This window comes from Melopsittacus undulatus, chromosome 3, assembly GCF_012275295.1.
Source record: "Melopsittacus undulatus isolate bMelUnd1 chromosome 3, bMelUnd1.mat.Z, whole genome shotgun sequence".
Taxonomy (NCBI): Eukaryota; Metazoa; Chordata; class Aves; order Psittaciformes; family Psittaculidae; genus Melopsittacus; species Melopsittacus undulatus.
In genome coordinates, this window is record NC_047529.1 from 24,455,856 (window position 1) to 24,479,222 (window position 23,367).

A 23,367-nucleotide genomic window follows, 5' to 3' on the forward strand; every position below is an offset into this window, starting at 1 on the left:
ACATTACTGCGGAAATACTGGATATTGAAAGGGAAGTATTTGCTATCAAGACAAAGAAACTAATAACATGCCAGTAAACAGTTTTGCATAAAGACAAATCTCTACCACAGAAAATGAGACACGTATCTGACCAGTAACCTTTTCTGTGCTTTGGGGTCTGAAACAGAGTAGTTGAGTGGAAAAGCAATCTTGCTCCCAGTTATACTTACGTGAAATCAACATGCTCTATTTTCTCAAACAAAGGGAACAGAAAACAAAGCCATTTTTTAAGATACAAGTGATTTGAAAAAAAGCCACAATCTCATCATGGAAATCAAAATTACATACATTGCATGATACATGGGTATGCACTTTACCTTCTGGTATGTTCCAGAAGACACCTCACATTTGGCTGGTTTGGGGCTTTTCCTGTTGGGTTTTTGTTGTTTTGTTTTTGGTTTTTTTTTTTAAACAAGCTGTATCTATGCACAAAGAAAGTCAGAGGAACTTAAACAGTGTCACAGCCTTAATACCGATTCATGTGTGTGATCAAGAGATTAATAATTTAATGACATATTACCAAGTCTGTAAAATTTAATATAAAATTTGTATACTCTGTGATCATTGGGTAATGCTTGATCTATAAAGCAAGATCTTTTCAGTAGCAGGCTTTTCTCAATTATTTAATACAGATTTCTTACCTTTTTTGTTCCATTACAAGATTTTTCATTGCTTTTGAACTCCAGTAGCACTGTAATGTATCTTTATACGGAGACTACCAAGAGAGTTTCTTTAGACAGACAGTGATTTTTATGCTGTTATTCTGCTAGTTCCTAATAGATTTATACACACATACATATTTAATATTTTATATCATTGCATCTTTGTAATGTTAATTGTTCAGTGAGAACAAAACACATTTAGGCTCTTTCCGTTTTGGTATTCCTGCACTATGGGATAAATTAACCTTAATTATCTGTCAAGCATCACATACACTTAGAACACTTGCAAGTAGTAAGACAAATTTTGAAGCTTCTCCAAAGCCCAAAATAGTCTCTTGAAGTCCCACATCACGATATTGGTGCACAGAGGTCCTGAGGGACATCTATTTCTGAGGTATAGGTTGACCCACCCTATTTTTTCATAGAATAATAGATTCATAGAATGGTTTGGGTTGGAAGGGGCCTTAAAGATCATCTAGTTCCAAACCCCCTGCCAAGGGTAGGGACACCTTCCACTAGACCAGGTTGCTCAAAGTCCCATCAAACTGCACCCTGAACTCTTTCAAGGATATGGCAGCCACAGCTTCTCTGATCAGCCTGTGCCAATGCCTCAGCATCTCATAGTGAAGAATTGCTTCCCAATATCTCATCAAAATCTTTTTCAGCTTAAAGGCATCCTTCTTTGTTCTATCCCTACCCACCCTTATAAAAAGTCCCTCTTGAGATTTCTTGTAGGCCCCTTTAGGTACTGAAAGCTGTTGTAAGGCCTCCTCAGAGCCTCCTCTTCTCTACACTAAACAAGCCCAACTCTCTCACCCTGCCTTCATAGGAGATGTGCTCCAGCCCTCGGATTATCTTTGCAACCTCCTCTGGGATCTATCCAACAGATCCATGTCCATCTTATACCAGGGACCCAGAGCTGGATGCAGTACTCCAGATGGGGTCTGAAGAGAGGGGAGTTGAGGGGGAGAATCATTAGAAAACCTAAAAAAATTATCCTTCTGCAGACAGTAATATTGACTGCCATCTTCTGGTTTTACTCAGTCTTAATATCATCTTCTACTGAGTTTGGTCTGCCTTGAGTAGAAACTCAGTAAGGTTTTCAGCATTTAGCCCAATAGTAATTAAAGAAAAGTTAAGCCCCTATTTAAGGAAATATCAACATCAAAGCATCTTTGATTCTCCATTGCCCAGCGATCTTATTTAGTTGCTAGACAAATGAAACAAAATTAAACACTATGGACTTCTATAAGAACCTTGAGTTTCTCCAGTACTCCTTTACGCTAGGCTCAACGGCTGCCTTTCCTTTTAAGTAGTCCTAGAAGATCCAGTCTAAACCACAGCAGGAGTAGCTGGTTGCATAAGAAAACCCTGGAGAGGAACGCACAGAGCTGCAGCATTTTGCCAGGCAATGAGCAATGTTCCAGCCCATAGTACAAACCAAGAAAGTTTCCATCAGCAACAGATGAGCTTTAGACAAAAGGAGCTGAAATAGCTTCATACGAGTGCCCACCCTACACCTCTGATAGGTATGGTAGAGGAGAGTATGTCCACACATCTCTGCTGCTTGGCATTACACCCCTGGGCTGAGAACCAGTGCAGCCAAGACACTGCTTGTATCTGCTTGTACTGAGGCAGCAACCTCAAGCAAAGGAGTAGTGCTGACAGCAGGGAGCAATAACTTATAAAGACCACCTCAGATGTTTGATTCAGTGCACACAGAACAAAGCCTCTGGAGAAGCCACCAGGGTGGTCTTAGTCAGAAGAGGGTCCTCTACGGGCACCAGAATTTCTCAGGTTTGCAATGGCAGAAGAGGTGACATTAAGCTCCTGCCCTCCCCACACCAGACGCTTCATTCTGAGACTTGCAACGTAGATCCTGTAGGACCTGATAGAGCTTGGCCATGCTGGACACCGGGAAAAATACAGGCACAATGGGAATAATTTATTTTAAAAAACTAAATATGTATTGTGCTTCTGGGAAGAAATTCATAAATATTATGCTTCCATGGAGTAAAAACAATACGTACCAATATATTTTCTGCAACATAGGAAACAGGTTCCCAACTCCAAAATTACATCAGTGTGTTAGTGAGCACAGTTTTACATGTACATAATTCCTTCTTTTTCCTGATGTATTTATAGGTAAAAACTTCACCAACTTGTGTGATATTTCTTACATATTTTTACTATCTCTCTACCTGAAGAGCAGCAAATTATAAAAGCAGATTCTGTATAAACTATCAGATTGCTGCAGGGGAAAAACAACCAACCAAACAAAAACTGTTTCCACAAAACCAAACAAACACTGACCTCACATGTAAAACTGTTTTCCTGACTTCTCCTCCCCAAAAAATGCATAACATTAATTGTGTAAAGACTAAACCACCATATGAGGCATATTTTAAAGCCTCATATAAACAACGATGCTTTTATGCCATCCTCAGAGCAAAGAATGTCCAAATATGGCTGAGAGTTAAGTACCCTGAGAATTAACTGCTCTTAATAAATTCACTGAAGTTTATAAGTCCACATTTACCAAGAATCAGAAGAGAAATGAAGAGAACACTGCTCAACTCATTTTCCTGTACCATTCTCTAAAGATGCTGTGTTATAAGCATCCTCCATATCTTGGATGCTGGATGCATCTGTTGAATCTTGGTCACTGACTACAATTCCTACTGAAGAAAGGCTAGAAATGAAGGAGTGCATCTTTTTTGCATAAATATCCCTAATATTAAAATAAGGTAGGTCATTACATTTCTCTTTGTGATCATTATTGCATTGGTCTGGATCAATATCTTTTTGCTTTTGATAGTACTTAGAAAACTTATTGAAAATAATGGTGATTGGAAGCGCTACCACTAGTATCCCACAGATAATGCACAAGGTGCCGAGCAGCTTTCCAGCAAGAGTGACTGGATAAGTGTCCCCATAACCAACAGTGGTCATGCTGATGGTTGCCCACCACCAGCAAATAGGAATGCTTTGCAGTTCTGATGAGTCATCATCTTTCTCCACTGAGTAAACAAGCACTGAAAAAATAGAAATCCCAACAGACAAAAACAAAAGCAGAAGTCCAACTTCCTGATAACTATGTCTCAAAGTGGCACCTAAAGACCGCAGTCCTACGGAGTGCCTGGCCAGTTTCAGGATGCGAAATATCCTCATTAACCGCAGGATCTGAACAACTTTCCCCATGTTTTCTATGTCTTCACTTTCTTCTTCCTTTGTGTCTACAGCTAACGTGGCATAAAATGGGATAATAGAGACAAAATCAATGATATTCAGTGGTTTCTTCCAGAACTTCTTTTGACTTGGAGCAGTGATGAGCCTGATCACTAGCTCTGCAGTGAACCAGATGATGCACGTGATCTCCACAGCTTCCAGCACAGGGTCTTCAATCTCCCTGTCATTGGCGTCCAGCCTTTGAAACTCTGGCATGCTGTGAATGCACATGGCCACAATCGATGCCAGGACAACACTCAGGGACGACACGGCAATTAACTTGGCAGATAAGCAGTATGCCGGATTTTCCATTCTGACCCAGATCTTCTTTCTTATTTCACCAAAACACAGATTGTCGAACTTTTCCAGCTCTTTATCAAATATGGATGATTCTTCGTTAGAGGAGTCTATACTTCTGTCGTTGCTCTTCTGATCCCAGTCTTTCTCAGGGCCTTCTTCTTTCCTTTCTTGGTACCGATTGCTGCAGCAGGAATCAATAAATAGCTCATTTATCCCCCAGTACTCTATTTCCTGGCAGAAGGAAAAGACACAAAGTTCTTCCATGACGTGAAGTTTGCCTGTATAGTAAAAATTCAGAACATATCGGAACAAGGAAGGATTCCTGTCAAAGTAATATTCCTTGTCTGCAACACTATAATCATCACACAGTTCTAGGATAGCCTCTTCTGAATGGCATTTGAGAAGTTTCCCAAGTCTGGTGTGGGGAAATCGGAGCAAGGTGCTTTGATCCACTGATTGCTTAAAACCACCCACATTCAAATTGATAAGTTCTGCATCTTTGCCAGGTCTGCGGAAAAATTCACCATAAACCATTTTGAATAGTTGACTTCCACTTCTGGTGCCCCACGTGATTACATTGAATCTGAAAAGAACATAAGGTATTGTTAGAGCACTTAATTCAGTTTTGCTCTTGAGCCACATTGTTTTTTCCATGTCTGGTTACTGTGAAATGCTGTAAGAAAAAAAAAAAGAAATGAAGTAATGAATACTATTATTCAGCATTTCACAAAAGCACATTTAAATAAGGTTTATGGCTTAACACAGCTTTAGCAAATCTTAAATCAACAGGTTCTGTTTACTCTCCATAATTTTTTCTAGTATGGAAGAAGAACACCTAATTCATCAGTAAATCAGTCTGTGTTCTACTATCATATTGAAATAAGTAGTCATGAAATAAGTTTACTGTGATAAAAATGTTTAAACTAAAGACAGAAAACTTGTCAATCCATCAACACATTTCATAGAATCACAGAATGGTTTGTGTTGGAAGGGACTTTAAAGGTCATCTAGTCCAACCTCCTTCAATAAGCAGGGACATCTTCAACACTTTAGGCCAAAGCATAAGAGCAGGTGTCTCTCAATTATTATGCAAGTAGAATTACATTGATGTATATGATGTTGCAATTTATAACCCACTATTTTCAATATTATCTGCTTGAATGTGGACTGCAATTACTTCTGCTGTCATATCAATTAATTTCTTTCTAGAGTCACCCACAGCAGAGCATTCTGTATTCTTGAAAAGATATCAAACGTGCATTTGAAGCTTTCCAATTTCTGACTTCAGAGTTCTGTCTAGTACATATCTGGGTATCTGCACCTGACTTCCTACTCACCTGGAGTGTCACAGCCCTCTTCAGCCTTGGTCAGTTCCAGAAGCAATTCCTATTCTGCCAAAGCATAGCCACAACCATAAAGGCAATGCTGAAAAGTTGGTGTTTAAATGTCATTTCTGGAAACAGGGGCTTCCAGACTTCCCAGAGTAATTCTGACTTAGCAAGTAACTGTGGATACCTGCAGACAGACAGAAGGACATTTCAATGTTTCCATACTTCAGTGTAAGTTAAATCATTCACCTGAAACTTCATTCAAATGGCAGATATAGTTACTAGAAAATAAGTTAAACTTTTCAGAACTTAGCTCTTGCTTCCCTTCTAAGGAACAGTTGTCTACAAGACAAAATTGGTAGTTCTTATATTTGTCATGAGATTATGTATAACTTCCGACCACAAGGAGAGAAAAAATTTTTGATCTCTGACACTTCAGCATTAATTGATGTATATTAAGCTAATTCATTTCAATTTAATATGGAAGTCCATTAATTTTAAATGTGACAAGAGAGCAATGTAACTCTCCAGTCCTAACAGATGAACTTGTATGCAGCACAGAAATTGCTTTGGTGCTTTTTAATGGCTTGGGTAAGCTACTCAAGGAACAGACTAATTTCTATACCTGTTCATCTTCCAGTGCCTCCTGCAACAGCACCAATTACAGTTTGAAGTTAGGACATGTTAGAGTTTGGATATTTTCTGTAGCTCCTCAAGCTCAGTCTCCTGACTCAGTTAATGAGGTCACTAAGATTATATTCCTGTTGGCAGTAGGTACACCATGGCTGCAGCTCTGCTGTATGCCAGCATAACAGGGGTGTACCAGCACTGGTTTACATAAAAGAATCCTGGACATTTTCCTCAAACAAGAGTCAGTGTAGACTTTAATCAGAGTGCTAGACTGGATGGATGAGATATTGGGCTACAAGGTTAAGCCCCCCTTTATACCATCAGAACAAGTAGGAAGAAAAAGAAAAAAAAATAAATAACCCCTCTCCACAATCTTTATTAACTGTCAGGAAGAACAATTCAGCTTTCATTTCAGCCTCAGGTACTTGTATTAATGGACTAGTTCTTTTGAGCCATATACCCCACTCCAGTGCTTTCCACATGGGATGAGAAAGTTGGGGCTGTTCAGCCTGGAGAAGAGAAGGCTGCGTGGAGACCTCATAGCAGCCTTCCAGTATCTGAAGGGGGCCTACAGGGATGCTGGAGATGGACTTTTCATTAGGGACTGTAGTAATAGGACAAGGGGTAATGGGTTGAAACTTAAACAGCAGAGGATTAGATTGGATATAAGAAAGAAATTCTTTACTGTGAGGGTGGTGAGGTACTGGAATGGGTTGCCCAGGGAGGTAGTGAATGCTCCATCCCTTGCAGTGTTCAAGGCCAGGTTGGATGAAGCCTTGAGTGATATGGTTTAGCGTGGGGTGTCCCTGCCCATGGCACAGGGGTTGGAACTAGATGTTCTTGAGGTCCATTCTAATCCTAACTATTCTATGATTCTATGACTCTATGATCACTGGGAGCCCATAGTGGCACAGTTCCAGGGCACAAGTTAAGGCACATCAGGTTTTAATACAGATCCATTTTTCTGTTTAGGGTGAGGTTACAAAGGACTTTTGTCATGATCTTCTCACTTAACTCATCTTTAACTTCCCCCCTCAACAAGGTTTTTTTTTAGGTTTGTCACAAATATCACTAGAGATCTACTCAGTGCTGTTCTCTCACATTATTCACCTTGTTATATTATTATTATTATACTTTGATAGTCCTTCATGAAAGTAGGAACACAGGGTCTGACACTATAAACCTCACGTATTCTACTTCTGCTTCTTCATAACACTCATTCCAATCAAACCTACTGGAAATCTCACAGTAATCTCCCTGTGTACAACAACTACTGACACGTATAACACATGATCAACTGGGCCTAGAAGATGCTGAAACTACATATTTGCTCTCATAATTAATTCTGCAGAAGCAGATCTACATCCAGAGTGAACTTTATTTATACAGTGAAAGAAAAACATTCTTTTTAAAAATGGGAAAAAGCATTTCTTTTTCTGGCCCCAGTACAACCCTCTCTAAACTAATTTAGATTTGAGATGAGTTGTTTACTATTTGTATAGCCTACTATACAATCAAAATAAAAGTTCTTGTTCTGCTAAGACATAGCGGGTAGGAAAAGTACTATATGAAACATACTGCTGTCTAACTAAGCAAGACTAGAATAGGCAGGTTTTATGGCATGATAAACTGTGTACACAGATGTGATTTTACACCTTAAGATGTAGCTTTAAGACAGGTATTTACTAGCCAAACAGAATAACTGTAAGAAACAGTTACTCCAATCATTTCCCAAGGCTCAGTTTTTAGGAATGAATGATTAAGACATAAAATAAAAGCACGGATCCCTTCTCACAGATGAAGGGCAGCAGGACTCAGCTGATGAACAGTACCATACTTCTCTCATGACCTAGAGCCAAGCTATGTTTTATAACTCTCTACATGAGAAAAAAAAACAATCAAAAAAACTCAAAAAGTTCTCATGGACTGGAGTAACTGGAGGTCAAAGTGTATTCAAAACCAAACATTTCACTTATCAATTACTTTCAGTAAAATCACTACTTTGCTTTCAGCAATTGAGAGCACTAGCAACGTAAACTAGTACTATAAATCCAAAAAAAATGTCAGATGATCTAGGAGCTCTTCTGACCATAATAAAAACAAAGCAAGTTTTACTCTGAAATAACTAAAGCGAGAACTCAGTGCTCAGCAAATCCCTAGCACACTATACTCTGACTTAGTGTTTTATACAACAATATAAAACCATGTTGATTATGTAGATGATATTCATAATGGTGCCTCCATGTACTTGCTCTGTATAATAAATTAAATGAGCAACATTTTACTGCTTTGTTTTGAGGGCACTGTAGTCATAATTTGTGCAAGATACAGAATAAAAATAGATCTTGCTTAGGAATTTGCTATAATGCTACTATTTAGTTATTTTTAGATTAAATAAAGAATGTACAGGAAACTATGAATAGGAAATATGCTAACTATGTCAAGAGAAGCTTCATGATCTGAAGAATGTCTTGTTTGACTTGCAGGGACCTTGATCCCTGACCATGGACCAAGACATTGTTATGCCAAGCACCATCAGAATAATTTGTGGCATTCAAACAAGTGACTTCAGCCACAGGGCAAAGACCACAGAAGACAACTGCCTCAGCCCAACTTGCTCTCTACTCAAGAGAACTCTTTGTTTACTCAACCAAAGGTAAAACTGCTCAGCTGGAAACAACATTTGCCTGGTGTGCCAAAGCCTGTGTCATGAACACCCTAAGAACATAAAGCTACCATAAACTTAGCAACTCTCGAAGTGCAACATTAAGGTCTTTGATCTTCCATACACAACAAATATCCATATATAAAATCATAAACTGCTAAACATTCCAAAGCACACACTTCGTGTCCTGGAGAGAGTATTAGAGAGTAAACAAACACATACCAGATGTTAGTTATTTGTTTGCCTTCATTGCTTCAGTTGTTTGAATGAGCTACTGGTTAAGAACTCATATAGATCAGGAAACGAAACAGAATATAAAAGAAAGATGCTTACTGGAAGAATTAATGTTATTTTCCAAGATGATGAAAAACCCCAACAAATAAAAGTTCCAAATGTTAAGCTTGAGGGCTAAATAAAAGCCAGTCATAAGGCAAAGTTGTGTGAAAAAGGATACAAACATTAGAATAAAAATCAAAATTACAGGATCCAACTTCCAGTCCAATTTGCAGATGGGCTCTAGCCAGAGCTTCTGCAGTCGTACATTGCTGGCAAGGTCACAGGCCCATTGTCTGACTATGGAAGTGATATTGAAATTTCTGGGCTTTTACACACTGTGAAATCCCTAAAGCTCACAAGGCGAGGCACTGAGACAGAGTCTGTATATACAGTCCCTTTTAGAGAACTATGCCACAGAAGTATAACATACCCCAAAATGCTGTTGTTTCCAAATTTTTCTGGAGCAAACCCCTAAAAGATTTTCAGTGGCAATGTGGAACATTGGAAACATGTTTTGTCAAGCAAAGTTTCTCTGTTGCAGCTATTTTTCACACAGTCTCTGCACAAAGCCCCATACTCTGCAAGGTTCTGTGGGATTCTTAAAGAGCCAAGGCCACGTAGTGAGCGATCCCGATACCCTGAGCCTTATTACTGTAAAGTAAGATGATTCTTGGCAGGCATAAGCAAGGTCAGTTGTCTTGTTAGGCCTCTGTAATTTTCCACTGAAAACGTGCAGAGAATGATCTCTGCCAAGGTTGTAGTTTCCCACTGTATTTTTAGAGTAAGTTATTTAATTGCAATTATAACAAATTATAAACATTAGCTTTGTAAATGGTAGTAACCTCTAGACTAACCAATTAGAGCTCAGTATCCAAGGCTGTTACATAAGAAACCTGAGGGTGTAAGGGTATAAAAGGAGCACTGTATCTGAATAAATTTTGGCAATCGCTTGATCACATTGATTGTCTCCACATTGTCCGTGACTCCTGCATCAACAAGGTTCTGCAACACAAGCTTCAGTACATCTGTGATGCATTGCACATTTGAGTATGGCAGCACCTCAGCTACTGGTAATTCCAAATTGTTATGGTTTCAGTGTTTGTTAGCATTAATCTGTCTGTGATTATCCAGACACAATAGAAAGTTGAACTAATTTACAATTGGACAGGCTATATTGTGCTTTGCTACTTAAAAGACAGTGCAGACCTACAGATTTTCTCCCGGTATGCTTTATGGCTATGTTATCTATAGCCTCACCTCCTGCTTGTTACACAGGAGCACTTCATAAACCTCCCCACACTAAGAAAATTCACATTTCAGAATGGCTTCCTCTAAGTTGAAAGAATATAAATAAAAATCGCCTAGTCCTGCTCACACTGAAGTCAAGAGGAATCTGATACTGACATGCACTTAAAAAAGCATGCAAATCTCTATAACTCTATAAAGTATGTCCAGAGATCAGGGATATTTTTCACCAAAGAATCTGATAATCTAGGTAGGTTTTCCACTTTAGGGTTCCCAATTCAGAAAATTGTATTTGAAAATAGAAAGTGTCTTATTTGGGCACCCAACCATCCCCAGGCACCAGATTTTGCCTCCTAATGAGTCAGGTAACCACCTGGGATCTAACTTCTGCTAATTTCCTGACAGCTCAGAGCTTCTACAAATCACCCTACCTACACATATGCAGCTTTAGACACATAAGTACTTTTAAAAACCTGTGGATATGACCCTAACAAGCTTCCGCTCAGGATCAACAGTTTCACTGATTTTTTAAGTGTCTGAATTGCTCCACTCATCATAGGGTAAATACTTGTCTAACACTCCACCTAAAAGAACCATCTTTGCTTTGTGACTCACTGAGCATAGTAAAACATCTAAATGCATGTATAATTTTCTTGATTAATCACAATTAAGGATTTGGACTGAAATCCAGTTAGTATGGCTTAACCTGCTGTCTGTCAGCTGGGCAATTTATAACTGCTTTAGCATGTGTAATTAAGCCTGAAAAAAATGTAAAGCAGTATTACTTGTCACAGCCTCTTTCAATGTGATATAAGCTGTAACTGTCAACTCTCCTTTGTAGTACTTGACCCAGTTAACTGTAAAGTCATTTGCAAACAGTCTGTGGCAACAGAGGTTAACTAAAAAGTCATCTGACACAAACAGCAAGACAATCTGAAGGAATTAGTCTGTGGTTATGGACATTCTGTGAGGCAAACAGGATAAATTCATCAGCTAAATTATCTGATCAGTTGTAGTATTTTCTTTATACTCCATTGGCACTGACATCCTTTATCCAGAATTTTACATTAAAAGACCATTAAAATAATAGAATTATGCAAGTACATCTCTCTTCAAAATGGATTTGGTACAATCTCCCAGTAGAACTTAGGTAAATAAAGTTTGAGTTGAAATATCCAGGACTGAATTTTTGTTTTCCTATTACTTTCACATAAACCTACTGGGCTAAGTTCAGCCCTGGTACAATTGTAACTGATGTCTCCAGACTGTTTTAGAAACTGAACATGGGCCAAATGTTCATGCATCTTTGTAATAAAATGGAGATCAGAAAGATCATCACTTGGAAACAGCAGTAGCTGCTAGGAGCACTGCTGACATTAATGTAAAATTATCTGTACCTGTGGAAGGCAAAATACATATTTTTAAATCACCTCCTCCAAAAGACTGCATAAGGAAGAAATGGAGCTGTTATAACTCAGAGTTATAAAAGAACACAAGCCAAAATAGAAGAATAAGCACCTCAAGGCCATGGTTCATACCACTTAGCTTAGGCACACATTTTCAGGTGGGGTTCAGCTCTATACTGACTAGATAAGCAGCCTGCGTGAGTAGTGTCATAAGGTGCCTAACTTGCATGCAGCTAATACTAGGTAAAATGAATGCTCCCAAAGTGAAATTTTGCTGATTTTCACTGTGATGATGCTGGCAAGGACAGAATATATGCCAAGGGGTGGGTATGAGAACGGAGCAAGGGAAAAAACGCACCGGCTGTAGCATCAACATGGCAGAAGCTTTGGGAACGCAGTCTGATCTGAATTGCCTTTTCATATACACAAAGAGCAGAGAGAGTGATCTAATACCATTCAGTTATCAGAATGTCACACTGTGAAATGACTGAAAAAAAAAAAAACAGAAAAAGAAAAATGTATCCTTTTCCTATCTTGAAAAGCTCCTGGAGATAACACATACTATGACAGTTAACAAGGCTTGCACCTTGTGGTGCTCCCAAAGGCTCTGTAATTTATATTCTGTTCATATAAATTAAAAGATCATTATCCACCTTAACTAAGTGGAAATAACAGATTAAAATGCTTGAAAATCTACCCATAAATCACCAATTAAGCAGTTATAATGCTGCACTTGTAACACCTGTTGGCTACCACAGCCAGCTGACCACATTAAGCATCTCCTTGAGCTATATTGTCACAATTGCTGAAGTTCATACATATATTTGAGAAGATGGTAAGATCCCAAAGGCATTATTACTACCAAGTCATCATTGCTGTGGTTTGATGGTAAAAGAAGTTGTCTCTCTGCACAAAGGTGAATTATACCCACAGCGAACTATAACTCTTCCATGTGAAGGAAGCTGAATATAGAATTTTGCAAAATTCAGAATATTTTTATCTCTTGTGGAAGGGGAAGAGTTAAAATTAAGATTTTAATTCACTGCCAGGCACATTGACCTGATATTCAAAATTTTCTATTCATTAGTCCATCCTACATTTCTTGTTTGTAAAGAAAAAACAGTTACTCTTCTTTCTCACTTTGGAGTCTGAGGAATTGTCCTCAATTTCTTAGCACAGATGAGTCCTGATGCTGCAGGATCATTTCTGCTCCTAGATTATCTCTTCCCACACACACAGTCCAATCGCAAAAGTCAGTTTCACTGGGTGAAAAAGTTGTTCTAAACAATGAAAGACTGATGCACGTCATAAATTAGGGCTATTTTGTAACACATCATAGCAGATAAAAATTGTTAGAAGACATGCAAAATCAGTCCTGCCTGTGCTACCAATCACACCTTCAGTAACACTCAGTTACAGGACCAGAACAGCTATAAGGGCTATTTGGCTGCAGATGGAACAGTACTAATCCACTCCGCTATAGTTTTATTCCAGAAAGACCTGTCTTTGGGGTAAGCTGCTTAAAAAAAAATTTTCTCTCCACAGTGTTGTTGCACGTATATCTCAGTCACTTTGGGTTCTTTATTTATAAAATGGTTATGTTAGCAATATACTATTGACTACAAAAATAGGTCAGAAATGGACCTTGAAGAGTAATACAATCAAATTTTTCCCTCACCTCAAGGCAAGATGAGTTATTCCTAAACAATTTTCATCATGTTTATTTAATCTCCCTTAATAAGGCTTGCACAGTGAGGTTGTGGAATCTAGTGCAGTGCTGAATGCCCCTGTTCTCTCAAAATTATCTTCCTAACATCTACTTCAGCATACTGAATCTATATTCAGTATCTATACTATAACTATAATCTATACTGAATTCATCTATATTCAGCATACATACATGTATGTACATACATGTTCAGGCCCATGGAATGGACTTGAGGATGGACAGCAGAAACAGGCTATCTACAAATTCTCCACCACGGTTCAGTTTCTTCCTTTGCTATATAGCTATTTTTACTTGTCAGCCTGAGTAGCTACAGCTACATGGTATTTATTTATGTTTTGAAAAAAAAGGTCTGCTAATCTCAGAAATGAACAAAGGCTTTCTTTACCACAGTGAAATTCTCCAAGATGCCTATAGTCTCTTGGACAACAAGAACACAAGAAGTTGTTATTGTGGATATTTTGGATGAAACCTTCATTTGAAAGACTGTAAAAACCTATTTGAAGCATGTTAATGTCACTAAAGGAGTATGTTGTTCAAGATAAAAATTCTCTTGACCCAAGGCAACTTAAGCAGAGCTCCAGATCTCATTTATGCAAGTCCTGCAATCTGCTTCAATCCAATAATCACTTTCCAAGCACAAAAGTAACTTTTACAATGTATGAGCATGTGTGATATGAGGGAATACAATGAGTGACTTTCTAGAGCACAGAAACCTGTAGATGTGAAAGAAGTTGGATGTGGCTTCCAGCCAACACTGGGAGCTGCTGATCCAGCATGCTACAGTTCAAGCCAACCACCTCTGTCCATCAGGTATCAACTCAGGGTGGGAGACAAACCGTAGCATGGTGTTAGGGAAATGTCAGATGCAGATCAAGCTCTGAGGACATACTGTTTGTAGCTACTGTGTAAGCCTTATGCATACTTAGGCTTCTAGAAGCCTCAGTTTTTCAGAGAGCTCACATTTTGGGTCAGATGCTTACCACTCCTATAAGGGACATTGCTTTGTTCCACCCTTCCTCTTAGCTTTCCAGGTAGTATCATAAACTAATCTAAATTTAAAAGGTCTTTTGGATGTCATCTTCTCCAACTCAGTGCTCAAAGATGGTCCAGTTAGAGCAGGCTGTTCAGGGCCAACTGAGTTTTTAAATATCTCCAAGATTTCCCAAACTCTGGTCAATCTAGATCAGTGTTGGATCCCTCTTCTTGTTAAAATATTTCTCCCAAAGTCTAATCAGATGCTTGTATCCCACTGCTATCTCTGAGAAAAGTTACCCATCAGGTAACTGTAGACCACAGTGAAGTTTCCTCTGCACAGTCTCTAGACTGAACAATCCCATCTTTGTCAGCCTCTCCTCATAAGCTGTGTGTTCCAACCCCCAACCATCTTGATGGCCTTCTGCAGGACTCACTGCAGTATGTCAATGTCTGGAGTGGAGAGCCCAAATCTGGACACAGTCCTTGACTTGCAGTCTCATAGTGCCAAGCAGGCAACAATAACTGCTTCTGTGGAGCTGCTGGATATAGCCTTGCTAATAAAGCCCAGGATGGACGTGGACTTAACTGTGAGAGAACATTGCTCACTTGTATTCAATACATTGCCCACCAGGATGCCCATGTCCTTCTCTACAGAGCTCTTTCCATTCAGTTAGGCCCCCAAACTGTACTACTGCATGAGGCTACTGCAGCCCAGATGGAGTTTCTCCAGGATGTCAAATTACCTTTTATTAGCATCCCATCAGCGTATGACAGTTGTATTAGCTATCTCAGCCCTCAAAAAACAAAGGTATGTCCCCCACTTACTTCAACTTGGCTGCCCTCTCAAAGCATTGAGGAGGAAAGGACATTTGCCAGAAAATGTGTGAACCAAGTACATGACAGGCTAAGATATAAAATTACATCACTGTGCCACTGTTCAAATGAATATTCGTTGAAATACCTAAGGCATTGTCATTATACACAAAAAGGAACAGCCAGCAAGTAGGTTGTTCACCAAATAAGCATTAATCATATCAGTGAAACTCATCTCAGCACCTGACAGTATTATTATCCATAGTTTTTTTTTTTAGGAAGAGTTGGATTTACATATGCAAAATAATAATGTATATTTACACAGCCTGTAAGGTCCTGTAGGTGTTATATGCGTGGTATTCTGGCAATATTAATACACAGCCCATGTCAATATGGCCATTTACTCAACCTAATATAAAGCCCTATAAAGTTACTCAAGTGTAATTTTTACTATTGCCTTCCAACGACAGAAAGTTTGGAACAGAATATAAAGCCAAACCAAATTAGAAAGAATTTCATAATCCAGATACAACTCTTCCTCTCCTTCCTTCTACCACCTTATTTTTACAAACATGTTTTTCTAGCATCTAAGATGACCAATGCAAGTGTCCAGGGAAGAAAACTGAAGATAGATAGCTGGGTAAATCCTAATCCCACAAAATCAGCAGAGATTTTGCAGAAGTCTTTAACTGAATGACTAATTTCTTAGGCTTTTACTTGGGCTAACCTTCAGCTAGACAGATTCATAATTCCCTCAATGAGCCCCAGGGATTTCAAAGGCAGTTCACACCAACAAGTCCAGAGGAAGATCTGAGACCCTGACTACATACCTTCAGAGAAAAGAATATATTTAATTAAGTACATGCAGTGCACTGGAAGAAACTACTTTAAAAGCAATATGTGTTTGGTTTCAGTTGGTAGTTTCCCTTTATAAGCTGCTGCTTGAAGCTAAGTACCACTAAATACAACTTTAAGTGAAAACCTGTAGCAGCAGTGCTAATCCACAATTCAATAGGAGTAAAAAGAAGATACATGAAATTATATTTCTTTATTTTGATCTTTGTTTGAATGAAGTAATTCATTATGTGCTCAGTAGAGCCTCGGAGAGAAAAATGATGACTTTTGCCTCTCACTTCATTTCTCTGGCAGTTTCTCACAGGCTCCAGGGGCCCCAAAGATCTTTAAAGTTCAGCCTTTGTATCCAAATACATAAACACTTGATACAAGCTGAAATCACTGAGATTTATCTCTAAGAGAAACATGTCTGACTCCCCAGGATCCAAGCCTCAGGCCTAGGGCCAGGAGCTGTCAGAGATGCCAGCTAAGAGAGTCCAAAGTTTCCAGATAGAGGTGGATATACACAAGCAAGAAGTGTCTGAACTGCAGCTTTTGCTCAGCTTCAAGGACAGCTGGTAGCTTAAGAAGGCTGAAACACATTCCCTACCCTCCAGCACTCACAGAAAAACTCAGAAAAGGCTGGCCTCACAGCTAGGAGATGGATGGAGCATCCCAAACACACAGGAATAAGCACTTTGAGCAGCAGTAAGTGCTTGCAGATTAGGCTTTTCTCATTTTTAAGATTCACAGGTTTCAGCATGTCCCACAAGTACTCTTATTTGAGTGTCACATATACTATGAGACCCAAAGATCTAACTTGTCCTTAGTTTTGTATTTCCTGTCATCCTAACGAATCAAAATGAGTGGGAAAAACTGCTCTCTGCCTAGCATAACAATCAGCAAACAGTAAAACAAAAATCACAACTCCCTGAAAAGAACAGCTTACAAAATTGAGACCATAAACACCACTACTGTTTCCAGACTAATGGCACTGAGCTAAAATATCATCAAGGACCCATGCTATCCCCCTTGTTCAGCTCAAGCTTTTATCAATTTCATGGGTGAATTAAAAGAGCAGTATTTATCACTATTGGCTGTCCTTTCCAGTGCAAACATTGCACTGGAAAGGGAGATACACAGATCTCCTTAGATTAAGGAGAATATACAAGGCAGCATCTTTTTCAGCAGCTTATTCAGGGAAAATGTGTATGCCACTAAAATGTCATGCTGAAACCATCATTCAGTGCTTGTCACTAGCACGGGCTAAACCATGGAGGACTCGTTTAAATTTGTGCTGCTGTAAGGAGTTAGTTATTTTCAAAATCAAAACCTCTTATGGCTCTATTTGGTCTTCTTTCAATTGGCAACAAATAAAGTTCATAAAATTACAAAGCAGAGTTGGAATCATAATCCAGTTAAACCAGCAGTCACAATGATTCAGATAACTGAAGAATTTTCATTTAAAAAATTGAAAAGATATAATAAAAATTTTAATAAAAAGGAGCCTTCTTTGGGACACATCTGATCCTCTGCAGCCTCCCTTTTAAGCATACTGATTGACAGTAATTGTACACTACAGTAATGTTATAGGCTTATCATTGCATCTCACAAACTATGAGGTCTATTCTTCTCTCACTAAAGTCAAGAGTGAGGATCCCCTTGCCCTCTGCTATATGCCCTCTAATACCAGTGAGGTTTCTGAACTGAAGCCTTCACAGAAGTTAACACCACTGGAAGCAGCATCAGCTTTTGTGAGCTCAAGAAGAGGAGGTAGAACAGAAGAAAGAAGCGAAGCTATCAGAAATGCTTCCAATTTTTATCAAACTACCCAGGCTGTGTGTCAACTCCTCCATGCAAAACCAAAGCTGTAATAACCTTTTCCTCAAGTTGATTTTCTGCATCCCACAGGTAACCTGCCTGTAATCACACGAACAGCAGCAATCAATTTATTAGGCTCAGAGAAAAAGAACAAAAATACAGAGAAATATAAAATGCCTTCTATACAGGGCAGCAAATTCTTAATACTAAGTTTTACAAGACTATTACGTACAAGACTGTTTTGTCCATAAATTTCACATCACTTTTTTAAGAGTGCTGTGAGACACATGCCTTAAGCTCCATGTTATGAAAGCCAAACCTGAGACTTGAGAAGTGACCTGTTCTACATTGCATTGTGGGTCAACGTGTTCTACTTGAACATTCCCAAATTCATAAAGCCTCTGGTTTTGCTTTGATTTTAGTGAGAACCAGAAGAGAAGACAAGCAAGCCTCTGCACAGGCTGAGCTTCGAGCCTGTCATTAGAGTAGTGGTGAGCTAGAATGATTAAAGATAGAAAAATTACTCAGTTTTTAAGGTACCAGTCAGCATCTAAATTGCTTATCCAAGTTGATAAACAAAGGGCAAAAATGTACAAAAGAGGAAGAAACGGGGGGGAGTAAAATTCTCCATCTCCGATGATAAATAACCTGTCCTTAAACGAGCCACACTTCACTTTGTAGCCTTTGCTAGTTTTTAATGGCTGGTGAGACAAAAACATTTCAAAAGGAGTGGGGGGTGTGAGGAGGAGAGACAAAAACAGAGAAGTTCATTTATTAGCCTTTACCCCAAGACAGTCCTGTTCAGAGCATACATGGCTCCAACATAACAAGTACACCTCCAAGAGACAGCAATAGGCAGAGAGCAAACTGAAGTCAGCCTGATGTCTGCAGTCAGGGGACATGCTGCTCTGAACATTTGGGAATCCAAGGGGCTGAGCCATAATGGCTTCCTGATGTGCCCCCTCCCAGAAATTCCTCAGCAGCTCTGAGAGCCAGTAAATCAAAATCTCTCACCTCACTCCCCAGCCACCAGCCAAGGATGGGAAGGCAAAATAGATAAGGCACTTTAGCGTGAAGGGCAAGAAGATGAGTTAGAGAGCTTGAGGATTAGAGGGGTAAAGGAAGAACATAAAGTCATGCTAAGACCAAGGACATCAGGAATACCTACCAGACAGATATCAGTGTGAAGCTTTCCATGACCTTCATATCAACACTACCAAAACTTCAGCCACAGAGACCTCCATGTTTACTCCAGACTTACCATAGCTCCTTTCAGAATAGCACACAAAAATCAAGGTCTCAGGCTTTATCTCTAGCAGAGTAAATGGCCTGAATCCAGAATAAACTGAGCTCTAGAACAAGAACAGTAACCACAATGGGACCTCCTAACATAAGTGATGAGGCTCATATTTCCAGAAGACAAATTTACCTTGAAAATAAGATCATGACTGTGGAACGAGCTACCTCAGAAGCTAAGAATCAATATGGTCAATACCATTTTCCTCTTCAAGGTAAGTATTTTAGAAGTCATCTCTTCTAGAGCTGAATGAAAAACAAAACCATTACAAGCAACTGTCACACAGAGGACTCCCTTCTAAGAGAAAATGGGCAAGTTATCCATAAATGACAGATAACAAAAGTTTAACACACGACTGCTAGCACTTCAGATACGCTATGAATGATGGTAAGACAAGGCAGACTAGAACATATTCATTGGTAAAATATGGAAAAAATAAAAGCGGACAGAAGGAATGGGGGGAAAAAAACTAATAATAAATTGTAACATATGGATAAGTATGCTGGGGTTATACCTTGGAGCTGACGATCACCTGACACCAACTGGTGCAGAACCACTGACTGGAACAGGCCAAGGACAGTTTCTATCAGCTGGGAATTTGGCCCTCTACACACAACCAAAGGCAATCAGGCAGCATCTTGCCTAGTTTTATGGGCGTGTTTTTCCCCTCAGAAAGTAAAGCGGCAACATGGGAAAAAAATAAGATGCTCCCATAAATTAAAAAGGAGACAGAGGCTAAACAACAAAAAAGGAAAATAGATGTAGAGCAAGAAATAAGAACAAACAGAGAGGGCAAAGGCAAGATAAGAAGAAAATATCCACATATTAGTGGAATACATTTTATTTATTCATAAGCTCTGTTTTATTATGTGTCCTTGGCAGACATCCCATAACTGAAAATTTGCAAGGCAAGGAACAATGTGAGTTTAAGAGACTTGAATCTTGTTCCTAGTCATTAGCCTTGGCTATATCTTTTTTAATATATGTGCCCCACTAGCAACTAAGCAAGTTCTTTAAATCAAAAGCCTTTAGACAGGAGGCACATTGCAAACAAATGAGTTTAGCCAGAGAGGGATTCCAGCAGAAAAGACAGAAAGCATGGCCACAACTTGTTTCAAGTAACCAAGCTGAAGGACAAGCTGTCAGGAAAGATATTGTCCAACAGGATACAGTTTGCTTCTCACTCTGACCCTAGCTCATGTCAGACTGCGGAAAATCTGCCTTTCACGCACCCCCTTGTTAACTAGCACTTACTTTACCTGAAATCAAGTGGTGTTCAGCTTGCTCAGCTGGTAGGCAGAAGGGATGCAAACAGCAGGCAGCCACAGCAGCAGTGGCAGAGGTCTCTGGCAGTGATCCCAGCACAGAAGCAGGCAATGTGTCCAATGCCAGCTTCACTGGGGGCTTCGCCAAAACAGGAAGCTCACCTCTGGCAGATGTACCAATGCTGAGTTGGGAATGCCCAGCTATCTCCACCCTCCATATGGGTTTAAGTTGCCTCTGCAACTCAGCCCAGTCACTGCTGAACCTTGTTTTGCAGTGATGTTGAGTCTGGCTCATGCTCTTGGCACTAAGGACTAATAGTTGATTTTACCTTGCCTATAGCTGTAATTGCCCATCTAAGATGACTTAACATTGATTTATCATCTGTTAAGGTTTGAGATGATTTTACTCTTCTTGACCTGGGAATTTTGCTAAGTACTAGAGAGGGTGAGCAAAGAAATGCTTTCCCTTCAGGGCCTCTCTGTTTCTACAGAGGACATTTTAGGAAAACATCTGACCTCACCTGTCTTAGGAATAACATTAGGGACCACACTGGAGTTTGCATTCAGCTGAAAACTGCTGTTCACTGATTTTCTTTTCCCCACACTCGCAAATAGGAAGTTGAAGGGCTGCTACCATTTCTGTGGACTGCCTTAGAGCAGAGACTGGTACAAGAGAGACATTTAGATGCAGTGCTCAAGACAGTCTCTTCAAAAAGACCTTTAACGTCCTCTGCTGTAAGTACATACAGGTTTTTCTTATTTTAAGATCAACTTAAAAAACTCTGTTAGCCTGTATAAAGAAGGTCTAACAGAACAGAAAGAAGCAAGTAACTGTAACTTAGGAAATTTGGATACTATTAATGGACACTTTCCCATTCTTCAATTCCTGCAATTAAGAGGAAAAAAACCCCAAACATCCATAAATAACAATACTGCACCTCTTTGTAAAAAGAACCATTTTGAAATCTATAGATAACAAGAACCATATAAAAGCTAAGTATGAGTGCTGTCAGTTAAAGTTCTTTATCATCATTTAGTTACCATCTATATACAAATAATCGTCACAGTTTCTGAAAACAAAATAACCTTTTTCTACCCACAGTGCTATCTCAGCAGAGGTATAGATACTGAAACTAAGTTTTTTCCTTATTAGCCAACTGTCTTCCACTCCCCCAAGTACTACCTTTTTGAGCAGTGAAATCTAGAAAGATGAAGTCAATGAGGAGAGGATACAATTCTCTATAAAGTCCCCCTCCATTCTCATCACAATGTTTACTAGTTTCAACACTGCTGCATGGGCAGCTTTCCCCCCCACCCTCCCCCCAGCAGTTAGGAAATATGCCTTGCAAAGTTAAAAAGCCACCTCTGCATCCTAGTGAACTTAGGATATGAACACTGATCAAATCTTACCAAAACTGCACATGACTGAACCCTCACTCCTTACAGCAGAGGAGTTTGGAAAATGCTGCAGTTGTGACAGAGAAGAGTAAGAATGTGTGGCCCAGGATATGCTTCTGAAAATGAGACCCTCCCAGATTACCCCAAGTCGGACACCCAGAACTTGACTCACAAATATCCCCTGAAAATCCTGGCTCGTGCACAAAGTGCATTCTTGCCTCCTCTGCCCTCTTAGGATGTTAGCCTGAGTACCTCATGCCATCTATTGGCCTAGAACAGCGACCGACGCTCTGAGGAGAACTTTAATTCTGGGAAAGTGACTGTGTTAAAAGGGATCTGGCGGTAGATCTGTAAATTCTGCTAATGGAATCAATACACTACTGCTGCTCAGATCTTGAGGTCTACCTTCCCCAGCAGTCACTCTGAGTTCAGCTCCCAGAATAACCAGCAGTTGTGCTTTGCATTAGACAAAAGACAAATAATATTGACACAGGGCTATCTCACTGCAGGAAAAAACAGAAAACGAGCAACGAGGATTTCCACTGTCTTACAGCAGCTCTTAAGGAAAACCTTTTCATTAAAAAAAAAAAGACAAAGCCCCTTCAAAATCTACCTGGATCTAAAATCAAGTTAACTATCCCCAACTTAGTAAGTCTACTTTAAATCGGCCATCTAGAGAGAAGAGACTTCTCCCGTATTTCTGTAGCCATATAGGCTACTGTAGTGACTCACGGCTGCTTATATCTAGTTTACTTTTTAACCCAAAAGTGTTCTTAAAAGGCAAGGCAGACCGCTAAATGTGAAAAGGGTTCGGATACATCTCTACTGATCCGCTTCCACACAAGTATGAAAAAGCAGCCGCGGAGAAGTGGGCAGAAGAACGGGGCGGACGCCCCAGCAGCTGCCGTCCTCCGGCAGAGCCCAACGGGACCAGCCACCGCCGCCTTCCGCCCGGTGTCGGAGAGGCGCGGCAAGTCCCGATCGAAGAGTGCCGGGCAAGACTTCGGCGGAGCAGGGACGCCCCCCGGGCCTTCCCCAGCATCAGGCTGCACACACACATCACATACACCCCTTCCTCTTCCTCCTCCTCCTCCTCCGGCTGTTTGCCCCGCAAAGCGCAAGGAGAAACCACCGCACCTCCGGCGCGCCGAGCCGAGCCGAGCCGAGCCGAGCCGTGCAGGGCTGGGCTGGGGCTGGGCTGGGCTGAGCGCCCTCCACACCAAGCTGCGAAGGCGCCCACCCTAGGGCTGCCCCGCCACGGCGGAGACTGGGGACCGGGACTGCGGGCCGGGGCACGGCGGGAGGGCGGCTCTGCCTACCTGGAGCTTTGGGCTGCCGGATGCCCCGCCGCGCTGCTCCCGGCTCCGCGGGGCCGCACCGCACAGCCCGGGTGGGAGGGGGAAGGCGGGCAGCGACGGGCGGGCTCAGGCGAGTCCCACCTCTCCCGCGGGTCCTC

The 23,367-nt window shown here is 40.3% G+C and overlaps 1 protein-coding gene across 1 annotated transcript; it reads right to left on the reverse strand.

Annotated features, from left to right (window-relative positions):
* Positions 1–2,710: 2,710 nt before the first annotated feature.
* KCNS3 (potassium voltage-gated channel modifier subfamily S member 3) lies at positions 2,711–23,367 on the reverse strand. The gene is made up of 3 exons (XM_005143317.3): positions 23,231–23,367; positions 5,567–5,744; positions 2,711–4,812 (listed from the first exon to the last, which is right to left on the reverse strand). Exon 3 carries the CDS (start codon positions 4,761–4,763, stop codon positions 3,279–3,281), a length of 1,485 nt encoding a protein of 494 aa, XP_005143374.1. The 5' UTR covers positions 4,764–4,812; positions 5,567–5,744; positions 23,231–23,367; the 3' UTR covers positions 2,711–3,278.

Coding starts and splice junctions, on each gene's coding strand:
- KCNS3 (XM_005143317.3), bottom strand. CDS start 4,763: ATGGTTTATGGTGAATTTTTCCGCAGACCTGGCAAAGATGCAGAACTT.